Source organism: Lipotes vexillifer, unplaced genomic scaffold (genome assembly GCF_000442215.2).
Source record: "Lipotes vexillifer unplaced genomic scaffold, Lipotes_vexillifer_v1.1 scaffold36, whole genome shotgun sequence".
Classification (NCBI taxonomy): domain Eukaryota; kingdom Metazoa; phylum Chordata; class Mammalia; order Artiodactyla; family Lipotidae; genus Lipotes; species Lipotes vexillifer.
In genome coordinates this window covers 4,103,061-4,117,227 of record NW_006792448.1, presented here as the reverse complement: position 1 = coordinate 4,117,227, position 14,167 = coordinate 4,103,061, and the positions used below count along the sequence as shown (strand labels likewise).

The 14,167-nt window shown below is 42.0% G+C and overlaps 1 protein-coding gene across 1 annotated transcript in view; it reads right to left on the bottom strand.

Annotated features, from left to right (window-relative positions):
* Positions 1 to 14,167, bottom strand: part of SKOR2 (SKI family transcriptional corepressor 2) — a 34,011-nt gene that overhangs the window by 9,802 nt on the left and 10,042 nt on the right. Inside the window, 2 exon segments of the mRNA XM_007465606.1 lie at positions 7,932 to 8,030; positions 8,411 to 8,476. Coding sequence (XP_007465668.1) covers positions 7,932 to 8,030; positions 8,411 to 8,476 — 165 coding nt within the window.

The window sequence follows — 14,167 nt, the reverse complement described above, 5'->3', positions numbered from 1 at the left end:
CTGTTGTGGCCTCTCCCGTTGCGGAGCACAGGCTCCGGATGCGCAGGCTCAGCGGCCATGGCTCACGGGATCAGCCACTCCGCGGCATGTGGGATCTTCCCGGACCGGGGCACGAACACGCATCCCCTGCATCGGCAGGCGGACTCTCAACCACTGCGCCACCAGGGAAGCCCCAAGCATGTATTTTTAATTAATTAATTTTAAAAGACCTTTTTAAAAGAGCAGCTTTAGGTTCACAACAAAATTAAGAAGAAGGTACAGAGATTTTCCATATACCCTCTGTGCCTCCCCCCACGCACACAGCCTCCCCCATTATCAACATCACTCACCAGAATTTGTTGCCATGGATAAACCTACATTGACACCTCATTATCACCCAAAGTCCATAGTTTACCTTAGGATTCACTCTTAGTGTTGGACATTCTATGGGTTTGGACAAATATATAATAACATATGTCTATCATCACAATATCATACAGAGTTTTTTCACTTCCCTGAAATCCTCTGGGCTCTGCTGATTCATTCCTCCCCTCCACTCCACCCCTAGCAGTCATTGATCTTCTTACTGTCTCCATAGTTTTGCCTTTTATAATATACATATTTTTAAGAAGACCCATTTCCTACTCTCACCTCAGAATTTGATCTGTAATAGAGGTAAGCCTGTGGTGCTATGCAAGGGTCAAGGAAGGAGCCCTTGGGTTCCCTTGGAGGATTAAGCAGGAGGAAAAGCTTGAGGAGGTGTGATCAGTGTTCTTTGCTAAGATGTGGAGGCGGGAGTAGGGAACAGCAGGTGGCTTAGCTGGTTGCAGCAAAGGGGGTAGAGGAAGCCCCTTCCACCACATCACCCACCAAATCACTCTCCAGTCCACACATGCATTGCACTCCCAGCCACTCTGTGTTTGCCACCGCTGTGGCCTGGCCCTTACAGCGCACATCTCCCTTTTCTTTAAAGTCCAGCTCAAACGTTGTCTTCTGAAATGTTCTCTCCAATTCTCCTGCCCTCTCCTGCCAGAATTAGCCACATTTCTCTTGTACTCCTCCAGCACTCTGTACAGACCTCTGTTAATGCATCCATAATCTGTACTATGATTAGTGGTTATACATCTGTCTCTCAGTGAAACAGTGAGGACAGGAAGATAAGTTTTAGACATCTTTAAAATTTCCAAAGCCCGCCACAGGGCCTGGCACACAGCAGGGGCTCGTTAATGAACAAGGAATGAATAGAACAATGAAGTACCCACCAGAAGGTCTGGATTCTGCCTTGGACAGTAATTACCCCCCTCTGGAGGCTCAGACCCTTATCTGAACAAACAAGGGTATGGAACGATGTGCTCTGTAAGGTCCTTTCGTGCTCTACTGCTTTAAGATTTGATGACAAGGTAAACTGATTTGGTTGGGCTCCACATACCCAGTTCTGTCTTTCCTGTGTTGGAAAATGGGGAGCGGGTAATTTTGACTTATACTGATAAAAATTCGAAGTCAGGTACTGTATGAGGGGCTGGCACCCACCTGCCACCTCAGGATGCTCTGGAGGTGGGTCAAAGCCCATAGGCTGGGTACAAGGCAACAGGAGTCAGTGCTCCACAAATCGCCCTGGTTCCAGTGCCCTTGGCCCTGTACCTGGGCCAGAATACCTTCAGAAGATCAGCGTGTTTTCCAGACACCAGAGCACATCCCAAGCAGGTCTCCCTCTGTGAAGGAGAGATCTGCCCTCTGAACCTCAGCAGCTTCTTCTGTCCCTCTTGGGCTCTGCAGTGCCTCTGATCAGGGTGATGCTGAGGTGGGTGGGAGATGAAGGGCTGCCTGAAGCTGGCTGTGGTACCTCCCTGGCAGCCCAGGAGAGTCTGATGTTGGAGAAGGAAATAGCTAAGGGTACTTTGGAGTGGAATGATGATAACTAGTCCTTACTTAATTCATGCTCATTGCTCTATATGGCACACAGTACAATTCTTTAAGTTAAAGTGAAAAAAAAAATGAAGCTGTTAAAGTGCCAGAAAAACGGTGAATATTTTTATAAAACTGGAGTGAGGAAGGGCATCAAAGACAAGCAAACAGGAAAGACTTACAGATTTGATTAGATAAAAATTTAAAACTTTGGTATGACAATAAACACAAACACAAAGCACCATAGTCAACATTTAAAAGTGGACAGAAACAAAAGAATACTTGCAACATTACAAAGAATTAATATTTTAGTATATAAAGAGTTCACATAAACCAGAAGAAAATGAACATGTCAAAAGAAATATGGGGAGAGAATACATGGGCATTCACAAAACATACAAACGGATGACAGACATGTGCAAAGTGTTCAATATCCCTAGCAATGAGAGAAAAGGATATAATATGAGGAACCACTTTTTCCATTTAAGTTAGCAAAGATCTAAAGAAAAGATGATACGTGGTGTTCCAAGGATGGAAGTATAAATTAGTACAACCTTTCTGGAAAGCAACATAAAATTATGTATCAAGAGCTTTGAAAAGTTCGTACTCTAACAGAAATTCTTTTAGGAGTTTATCCTAAGGAGATGATCATGGATTTGTACAAAGATTCAGTAACAATGATGCCTAAAACTTGGATAAACTTTAATGTCCAATATAAGAGTGCATTTATAGACTGCTAGGTAGTCTTGAAAAGAAGCTCTTAACGTGAGTTAAGGGTAAGGTGAAAAAAAGGGTAAAAACTGGTGTGTATAATATTTCATTTTGTTTAAAAAATGATTTAATATGCACTAGAAAGGCTGAAACTCCAGAATGTTAACATTGGTTTCCTCTAGGTGACAGGATTATGGGTGATTTTTATTTTCTTTCCTTTATATTTCTGTATATTTAAACTTTTCTACAACAAGCGTATGTATAACTTTAGAGATATAAAGATTGTTAATTGGCGAGAGAAAAAAAAAAACTAAAAGTTTTGCCATGTTCTAAGGTTGATGAAGACACAATTTAAGTGGAGATGAAAACATCATTAAGCTGTTTACTCTAATGAGAATCACTTGAAACCCAGCTATTTTTGGAAGACGATAGCATAAAAGCAGGTGGCAGAGAAAAGCACTGAAGGCTGTGCTCTGCAAACGTGGACAGTTTGAAAAGCCAAAGAGTTTTTCAAACAGCAACAAAAAGTATCCAGCCTACATACCTGGCACTAGAAATTAGAAGAGAACTCATATGGTAGACCTAGTTCCCCTGGTAGAGCCTCTACTCATCAAGCAATAGGCTTTGGGGCTTATTTCATTCACATGGTCTTTATTTTGTTATCACTGCTTTTAAACAACGACAGAGACTTTTGATCTGTACCATGTTTTAGAATCCCCATCCCTGCTTCTCCAGAGGATGCTACAACAAAGAGAGAGGAAGGAAGGATGGAAACCACTGAACACAGAATGAATCTAGTAACAGCCACAGATGAAAGATGGGACAACCATATACGGGTAGATGAAATGTAGTTTGTTTTTAATAAGAAGTAACCTTAAAAGTAACTTGGAAAAGAAATTTTTTATAAAAATCTAAGACGATGACATGATCAAAATCTACCAGTTAAGTTTTTCACAAAACCCCAGTCATTAGGTCTTCCCTGTTGTAAACCACTGGCCTTTCCACTTGGCTCTCTCAAGTGCCATGAATTTGTCATCATACCTGCAAATCCAAGGACTCAACTCATGAGTCCTTGCTAATCTCCTTTATCAGTGATCCAATCTCATCTTCATTGTCAGTTTCAATCTCTTCGAATATGACTCCAATATTTATATCAACCATTGATTGAGAGTACGTCATGTTCCCACAATTTGCTGCATGGGCAGCAACAGAAGACTCTTTCCTGAAATTATTTACAGCACTGTCGGGTAGAGGGTGAAAGAATCAGAGAGGAGTGAACACAAAACACCCATGGAACTAGAAATAAACACAGGAGGACTTCAGCACAGAGTGCAAGCTGCAAGAGTGGGAAGGCTTCCTGGAGGTGGCAGAGCTTGAGCTGTGTCCCAAATAATGAGCACCTAGACAAGGGAGGCATTTGGACTAGAGAAACGCAGGGTACAGAGGTGGAAAGTGAGGGGCGAGGGCGGTCCGCAGGGTAAGTGGAACTGAGTAGGGGGAGAAGTGGAAATAAGCCTGGGTGGGCCGATTATGGAGGATTGTAAAAGCCAGTCAGGAGTTAGATGAGACGCGATATGGTCAGCAATAGGGAATCACTACGGTGAGTGGAAGATGTGGTGCCAAAGGTAGATTTTTAGGAAGGCAGGGCTAATAGCAGTGAGCAGAAAGGGCTGGAGTGGGGAAGGGAGGTGAGGACCCAGGGCACCCCGCAGCAGCGACACAGGAGAGGGAGAGGGTGAGGGCCTTCTCCATTCGTGGCCTCATCCAGCAGCCCTTTGGCAGGTCCCAGTCAGGCCTGGGCTCTGAAGTTATACTGATGGCCAGTGGCAAGAGAGTAAAATGAACGAAAAATGACAGCAAAGGCCTGAATACTGTAATAAAGGAAGGTGCAGGGTGCTGGAGGAGCAGGGAGGAAGGAGAGCTTCACTAGGGAAGGCAGACACAATGTGATGGCTGAAATGACTTCTGGGTTTGCAGCCGCAAAAATGATCAGACCAGTCCTTAGTGGGAGAGCTCGGAATGGTGGCATCTTGGGGGCGGGGTCTCCAACCGTTTACTCCTGTCCAATTAAACATGACTGTCATTGCAGGATGTGGGGCCAGCTGTCCTACTGTCACCTCAGTGACCTTGATAAAGGTGAAGCTCCCCGTCATCCATTTCCTCCAAACTCTTACTTCTACCCAATCTAGATTACATTTCTCCCACCTTCCCTCAGGATCCCCTCCTGAGCTCTCTTCTCATGTTCTACCCAGGTGGTCAACTAAACGGATTGTCTTGTATCAAAATAAGTTTCACTGCCTGTTTCATCCTCTATAACTACAGCCCAGGAAAGTTCTAGAAGTTCTGATTTCTAAAATCAGCTGGTTTACAATAAAGTCCCTGCAGGAATGTACATATTACCATTAAAATGGTAACAGTAGCAGCAACGCACATTACTATGGATCAGTCACTAGTCACCGTGCGAAACACTTTATACATTTAACCCTCTCTGCAATGCCACGAGATGGGTGGTAGTACTGTTCTATGGTTGCAAAGGGGGTTAGGTAACTTGCCTAAGGTTACTCAGTGGGGGAGTCGGTGTCCAAACCTGGAGACCCCGCTACTAGCCTCCAGGCTCTCTGCTGCCTCCACCTGAATGGTCAATGCCTGCTTGCTCTGCGGTGTCCGCTCCTTTCCTCCTCCCTGCGTTTCCCCATCAGAGTCTGGCAGCTCTGGAAGCCTCTGTCCAGCAAGTGGAGAGACTTGCTTGTGCTTCCTCCTCCTCCCAACCTCTGCCCACAGAGTACGGAGGCCTGCTTTCCCCCCTCCGCCTCTTCCACTTCCCCCCTCCCCCACCTCCTCCTTCCTCTAATCTTTGTCCTCACTATTCTGTGCCACAGGTCATCTCTCACTCCCAAAGCACAACACGAGAAGCTCAGAAGTTTGGACCCATTCTAGACATGCTTTTCGAGAGCTCGATGCTAATAGTTTCCTCTTCCTCCCCCTGCTTCGTCACGACCGTCACCATCACTGCTGATGTTATCGAGCACTTATCCTGTGTTAGGGATGCGCTCAGACCTTCACGTGGATCCTCGCATTTGGTCCTCATCTTCCTGTGGGACGGGAATTTTCCGGCCCACTTTACAGTTTCCAAGGTCCTACAGCCATGAGGTAGCAGAGCCACAAAGTATCTCAGGGTATTTTGAGCCTGGCTTCCTAACTGTCACAGGTTATAGCTTAACTTAAGTCCCCAGTGCTCTAAGTGAACTGGGTTTGAAGTGTTGTGACTGTGAGTCCACCTCCTAGTAAAAAGCTCTTGCTGGGATTCCTCTCTGCTTCCTTCTGATGGCGGCTTTACAAAGTTCTGTCCTCCCCTTTCCATCTGAGCGAATCTAAATCTGTCTGCCAGCCTCACCGCCTCTCACATTTAGTTAACAAGCACCTAATGTGCATTTGCTATTTTCACTGGTGTGAAACTAACTGCCCCTTGGTGGTGTGTCTAAACCAGCATTATTCAAACTTGGGCACCACTTCCTTGGTCAGTGGAGTACACTGTAGATAAAAAAGGGCAAAACTTTTCTGTTGTTGTTTAATTGAAGTGTTTCACATACGTGGCAATCACAGAGGGTTCATTTTAATTCACACCAGAAGGATGAGTGATAGGTCTGAATGGAACCTGGACAGTTGTACTACAACATCCTAACTTTTTAAAAAACAGAAACACGTCCATGTTTTATGGTAGAGTAATTAGTAAGAAAATGTATAAATTACTTAATTCCTTAAAATGATGATCAGCTTTTATTAATGGGATAAATTATGGCTACACTGGTTTCACATGGAGTTAGGTGGATACTTTGGGGATTCAGTGGGATTTGGACTCACTCTGCTCGATCTGCAAACTCAGTAATTAGATAAACATCAGCTTAGAAGGGACACAAATCACTCAGTGTCTGCTCATCGCTGCAAGGAACTGTGCAGTCTTTTTTAAGATGTGGTTTTAGAAATGAGAGAATCCTGGATCCCTTGGAAGCACCTGTTTTTCAAGGTTTCAAAGATATTTTTAATATGTTTCTCTTTTTCTTGAAGCTACAAATGTCATGATGATCCCAACACACTATCAAAAGCTACTGGCCATTCTTCTCCCTTCCATCTTATTCTAAGCCTCAGCAGGCATTCTCCAAATTCAAAATACTGAAGCATCATGAGCTCCAAACCTCCCTTGCGGATGCTGACAGACCACAAACTTGACCGACCCTATCGCTCCTTGGGGCCAGAACTCTCTTCCGTCATGGGTCCTCTTCATTTTTATCCCTGCTAAGCAGTCTGGTGGAACTCAGTTTGACATGTTACCAGGAACCCAGTACTATTCAAAAATGCTACCCGAGAGGGCATGTCTTTCAGTTTGTGCTGATGATTACATTTGAGAAGCTCTGGCGAGTGCAGACCTTTGTGCTCATACTATTAAAATTGTCACAATTACTGAAAAATCTTTTTCTGGATGTTTGCCTATGGCTCTACCACAGGAATTACCAACATGAGTTTTGTGATGCCTGGATTAAAAAACAAAGGGCACTGACATTCTAAAAAAGTGTCCCTGAAAAAATTAATATTAAATGTATATAATTAAAAATATGACTAAATGAGACTCCAAAAAGCTTGAAAACACTACTGTGATGTATTTGTCCAAATGTGATTCAGAACACGACAGGTGAATTTTAGAAATCTGGACACCTATCATAGGTCTTTCTGAAATTCTAGGACTCTGGGAGTAGAGCCAATAGTTTTTATGCTACAGTTTCTCTTGCCACCAAATTTGGAATGAAATTTTATTACTAAATATGTATGGAGAATCCTCAACTACTAAAATTGTACTAATTTTAATTAATAAAATATGTGTACATTGAATTGTTAAATTTTAAATCTTCATGTCTCAAGCACCAGGCAGCTCTCTAGCACTATCTGAGAATAAGAATTAACTGTTCTTTTGTTTTTCCTACCTTAGAGAAAAAAATGCCTGAGTAATTCTTTTGTTTTTAAAAATATTAATATTTCTGACTATTTAAATATATCTACATATTTAATGGTATATTTGCATACATGTTTTAAATGCACACAGTACATATGCACAGATACACATATACCAATAGAATAAACATAAAAAGGTTCTTATAAGAAATTTTATCTGTCAGCTGATTCAAAGCATAAATAACAGGCTAAAATTTCCAAATACTTTGAGACCACCGGAAGACCCTGTGGTACTTTGTGTAATCACATAATATTTAGAAGTCTATCCTTATGCCTAATAATAGAAATGTCATCAAATATCATAAGGCAATGAAATAAAAGTGATTTCTTACTGAATACTGGGAAAGATGTATTTCCTTTTAACACCTGGAATTCTTGTTCTAGTCGTCTCCGCAAATCTATTTGTTCAAATAAAACCTTCTGAAGTTCTTCTAATAAAGAAAAAAAGAAGAGTCATTTTACTAATCTTTACAAATAACTCTCCATAGAACTGTTATATATGGCAATTTATTATTATAAGACAAAATATTTTACCAGTTTAAAAAGTGTCGCATAGACATAGGATAGATTTTGTGCAGAAATCCATGAATATAAATCAATGTAATGTATTATTTTAAAGTATTATTTTACAGTGTCATGTATTGATTGATATGTATGCATTAATCTCAATTATATCCACCCCATGGTCTATATATTATTCATATGTTGCTTGTCAAGCTTAAAATATACTGTAGAACAAAAATATCCTCCTATTATCGCTTTAGTCTTTTAAAGCTAAGAGAAGTTTTACAGAATTAAAACTTTTCTTTACCTTTCCCCATATTTTCTACATCCTTTCTGAGTGAATGAGATGAATTTGTCTCTTGTGTGTGTTCACCTTTAAAAAAAAAGGAGAAAAAAAATATTAGTTTTGTGTAGGCTATTTTCTGCAAGTTGTTATTTTCACTTTCTATTAATATCTACAAAAGAGTTTTTTAAATATAACTTCAAGGTGGAAGTCCAAATGTTGTCCTCATTTACTCGTGTATCATTCCCCTGAACCATGGAGGGGAGTGACAGAAAATGAGGGCCGAGTCCACCTAGACTGCGACGACAGCTCCATGAAAGCAGACTCCTGATGTCAGCCTCCCTCCCAGCCCCTACCACTGCCCAGCCTTTACAACCAAGCTAACTGCTAGAAGGGCAAAAGAGGAGGTTGAACAGCTGACATTTCTGGGAGAAATCTGATCAGACTCCCTCTCTTTCTAGAAGTGAAGAAGCCTGATTTTATTGGGAAGGCACCCAAGACCATGGGAACAGAAGCCTCCAGCCTTCTTGGGCCATCAAAATGTGGGGTGGTGAAAAAGAAGTGGGAGGAGGCTTTAGCTGTCCCTAGGAGAGAAGTTATGAGCCTGGAGTGGTTTCCTAATAATTGATAGCTTTTTAAAAAAGAAATCAATGGAAAAGAAAGAAGTGAAATAAGTTGTTACTTTGTAATAGTCATATGCTTGCTGATGATAGTTTCTTAACTACTTGTCTTAAACAGTATAAACTGTTTTGTGGATAGAAGTTAGATTGCTGTTCTTACCTATTTTGCTTCTGTGCTAACTAGAATGATGACAAGCTAAGAAAATGTATATATCTACAGTCATAAATTGAGTCTATATAATCCAGAAAACACAAAGAAATGCAATCATTCTGCTATCAGAATTAAAAAAAGGTTTCAACTTGTTATCTGCAATTACCCACATAATTTAATTAAGCTTTCCATTTTCATCTACAGAGATATGGCTGTGCAGACAAAGGTGCTCTGAGAAGGTTTCCTCTATCCCTCTCCCCTGCTTCCCAGGTTAGCTCTTCCATGTCCTTGGTGCCGTTTGCTTCCAGCCTTCTGCACCTACTAGGCAGGCTACCTGGAGGCAGGGCTCTGTCTTTTCTGCATGGCCAGTGCCTTGCACAGTGCTAGACACATACTCATATTCAATAAAGTGTCTTCAGCTGTCACTGAAAGGGACCCTAGGAGGTCGCAAATTCTAAATCATAGCACAAGTTAGATGCATCGTTTCAATTCTGTTCTCATATCTTTTCATTTCACTTCCTCAGCAAGAAATGCAGTGAAATGGTCCCGGGCACTTCCAGGAATACTGGGGAATTTCATTGTCAAGGGAAAAATTTCTGCAAAGAGGGAAACAGAATTTCTTCCCAAAGTAGCAGCCTACAATATAAAGGACGGACAGAAAAGTCCTCAACGTGATATTATAAATGGCGATTCTGCAGTCCACATGATGACTGTCAGGGGTATGTGTGCACAGGTATGCATGTGTGCATATGTGTGTATATGAAAATACAAATGTACAAATATTCCCAAGCGTGTGCACAGTTATGGGAAGGCACTTCCTCTGGTTCCCCATCATCAGCACAACAATATCCAGGGCATCCTGAGTTCCTTAATGGCAGCCATTTTCTGTACTATCTAGATCATATTTGCACAAACTTATTCTCATTTTCATCTTGGACATGACCTCTCTCTGTAGGCTTTTGAACATTAATACCTTGGCTTTCTTTTCCATATAATAAATAATGAGGAAATACTGGTGAAGCATTTTAAATACAGACCTCAACGTAATTCCTACAAACTACTATTATCTAAAAGAAGAGTAACACAAAGGTTGGTAACAAATCGTAAATGTATAAACCAAGAGTAATGATATTTTTAAATGAAGATAAATGCATATTATGTGCAGTTTTACCTATGTTTACTTTAGCCTCAGTTAACCAGATGTTAAATGCATAGATGTTTCATACCCACATATAATATTGAGGTTGAACAAGAAAAGAAATGAGCATGCACACATCTCTGCATCTATCTACAGAGCATGATGAGATTTTATCATTCTATAACTTTCCCAACCCCTCAAGACATGATTTAAATGAGATAGTTAGTTTCTGAATAGGCAACTCTAGAAGCCATTTCCTTATCACATTAGAGATCAGCTTCTTTTTGACCTACTAGTGTATTTTGTGGACTATTTACCTTATATTACATTTCAACTAGAAAATTAACTTAAAAAATCAAAATAATATATGTAAAATTGCACTTCTTTTCTACTTCACAGTTAGGAGGTTTACATTGGTATGAAGCATTAAACAAATAGCTAGTAAATAACACTATATTAACCACAGGTGAATCTACCGATGACATTAATAAGCTTTTCATCTGCTTTGTGAAGGATTAATTAATATTTTACATGTGTCTATTTGAAACAGGTATTTTGCTGCAACTTCTCAGAAAAATCTGTCAGTTTTGAGCTTAGAAGATTCAAATTTCTCACTTGCAAAGCGTTTTAAAAAATGGTTCAATGTTAGGTAAATAAGGAGCACAGAAGCTTCAGCTGCCTTTTGTGTATCTTTCTCTGGACCGTTGCCTTTTGCGTATTACTAATCTGTGAAAACCAGATTGTTAATGGTGGTTAAAAATGACCTCTGGGAGCCTGGATATGTTTGTTCACTATTACTGCTAATGTTTTCCATCTGTTTTTTTTTTTTTTAAAGAAAGGCAGTCTAATACTAGTTTAAATAAATGAGATTTAGTTGACAGTGAGCTTTCCATTTTTATAAATATTCCATTAGGTTAAATGCATTTTACTTTTCCAAAATTAATGAATGCACTTGCAGAAATCCCCGAACTAAAATTCTTACTTTCCTTCCCATTATATTCCCCCTTTAAAAAAAAGTGACAAGGGCTTCCCTGGTGGCGCAGTGGTTGAGAGTCCGCCTGCCGATGCAGGGGACACGGGTTCGTGCCCTGGTCCGGGAAGATCCCACATGCCGCAGAGCGGCTGGGCCCGTGAGCCATGGCCGCTGAGCCTGCGCGTCCAGAGCCTGTGCTCCGCAACGGGAGAGGCCATGACAGTGAGAGGCCCACGTACCGCCAAAAAAAACAAAAAAACAAAAAAACAAAAAAACAAAAAACGTGACAAAAAGGCCAGGGTGGAGGGGGGCCATAGAGATCTTAATTGTAAAAGAAAATAGTTGAGTGGCTTAAAGTTGGAGAGTGATGTATAATTAGGGCATAAAAGGCATCCAGTGGACGGATGTGATGAGGACCTGCTGCTCAGGGATGAGTCCACACCAGTTCTCCACAAGCACATGCTCACAGGGCCAGTTAACTGTGACCTGCATCGTTGCCCATGAATCCTGCTCGCCCCAGGAGGGCAGAGGCAGTGTGATGCCACATCAGAGAAACTATACCTCTGCTGAGTGCAGGGAGCCTGGAGCCACATGGTCCCTGCTTCCCTGGTCTCTCCAGGGTCCTCCAGGGCCAGGTGGTCCCACATCCCAGGGGAATGCTCCACCCCACCCTTGGATCGGCCCTTACACAGCCATCAGAAATTGGAAGTACAAGAGGGATGGATGTGACAATACACCATGCCAAATCAGACATGAACAGTAAATAGCAGATGAAGGGGAGACTGGAGTATCCAAAGGGGAGGAAAAAAAAAAAAGACCAAAACAACCAATAGATTCACCAGCACTACGTTTCAAGGCACAACGGTAATGAGTTTCTCTTAAACATTATGGCACACCTCTGCTCAAGAACCTGCATTGTTTCCCCGCGGTCTACATTGCAGAATCCACTCAACTCCTCCCCGGGAGACTCCAGGTTCTCCTGTAACCTTGTCCCATCCGGCTCAGCCAACCTGTATTTCTCTGTCACTAAGCACAAACCTTTTTCCCCAAGACAGACTCTTATTTCTCACATCTGCTGGCTCTGCTTTATGTTGTTTCTCTTCCCTAAGGTGTCCCCCTCCTCTCCCCATCCACCCCAAATCAGAAAGCCACCCAAGTGTCATTTACTCTTTCATAAAACCTTTCCCAGCTTCTTCGGATGCCACTGATCTGTTCCTTCCTGGGCTGAAGTTCTAAGTCCTTGTCATCTTTATTCTGCCACCTTGTACCCAATATTCTAAGGCTTCACCTATGCTAGTCTGATCTTCCCCAGCTAGAAAATCTGCTTTCTGAAAGCAGCGAGATCCTGCCCTACAGGTAGCCCCCATCACCTCAAACCGAGGGAGGGGAACAAATGTACTCCACACACACTTCTTGTACTTGATTTAATCCAATTTGGTTTGTGAAAGAAATACAAACTAATGCTATTGTAAATCCTCAGTTGTCATAAGGTTTTTAAAGCACTAACTCATTCCTACGAACGAACAAGCACATTTTGATCCACTGTATGGTCTAAGAATTACTCTGTATTTTCAGTTTACTGGGGAAGTTTGTGAGTGTTTCCATTTTTGTTCCTATCTGACATTTTGAAAATTTCTTTCAGGGACAAATAAAACTGTAGCACTGAATGTTAACTGAGACATGAAAATACTAATTCACGTATGTGTCTGCCGTGGCCTCCAGCAGCAAAAATACCTTACAATTTTTAAAAGCTCACTTAATTTTTTTTTTTTTTTTTTTGCGGTACGCGGGCCTCTCACTGCTGTGGCCTCTCCCGTTGCGGAGCACAGGCTCCGGATGCGCAGGCTCAGCGGCCATGGCTCACGGGCCCAGCCGCTCCGCGGCATGTGGGATCTTCCCAGACCGGGGCAAGAACCCATGTCCCCTGCATCGGCAGGCGGACTCTCAACCACTGCGCCACCAGGGAAGCCCAGCTCACTTACTTTTAAGAGCCAAATGAGTAGGTCAGATGACCCGTTCTGTTGGTGGTCATGAGATGGGAGGAGAAGTTGATTAAAAGATATTACTGTTCTCAAGCTAAACTTGAATTCAATAAATAAGATCATTTGAGTATTGTACCCTGTATGTGTATAGGGCATCAAAGTATATAGGGTACAATATAAAATGCCTGACATTGGACGAAGAGTAAACATTTTAGCATTCACCCATCCCTTCTACGGCAATACATCCTCCTTCCTTCTCCTTTCAATCCCACTCCTTTTCCTACCCCTTATCTTGGCTGTCTCCCTTTTAAAGTCTCCTTTGAGCCTGCAAGCCAGCACTCAGGGGCACTACCCCAGCCTGCAGCCCTAGCGGCTAGCAAGTTGCTTGTCATTGAAAGGTCCTCTCTGTTCCCCCAAGATTGTTGTTGACAACAACTGATGAAAAACATTTGGAAAAAATGTATTTCAGAAAATGCACACTGAAGGGCAAATTTAATCAATGAAACTATTTTACTTTGGGGCTGTGTCTATACATGAGATTCACATGGATTCTAATATTTAGGTGAGGAATAAAAACTTTCAGTCAAACATCCAGATGTTTCCATAGTTCGTGGGGACTCGCGCTATCCCATGTGTTCTAGTGCAGGGGAGCAGACCCCGGAAGGGAAGGCAAGATCTGTGTGCGAAGCTACCAACGGTGTCTGCCCGCAGTTCCCAGGGCACTGTCACGCCCTCAGGGCAGGCTGGGCCTGCCCTCTGCCTCCCAACAGCCTCAGCACAGGCTGGCCTCTGTTGATCAAGAGAGACTCCTCTTATATATGTTTAACTCCCAAACAAACACTGAATTTTAATAATTAATCTTAGCTTTATAATCTGACTTAATTTAAAATTTCTGGAAGTTTAATTTTCTCTTTCCC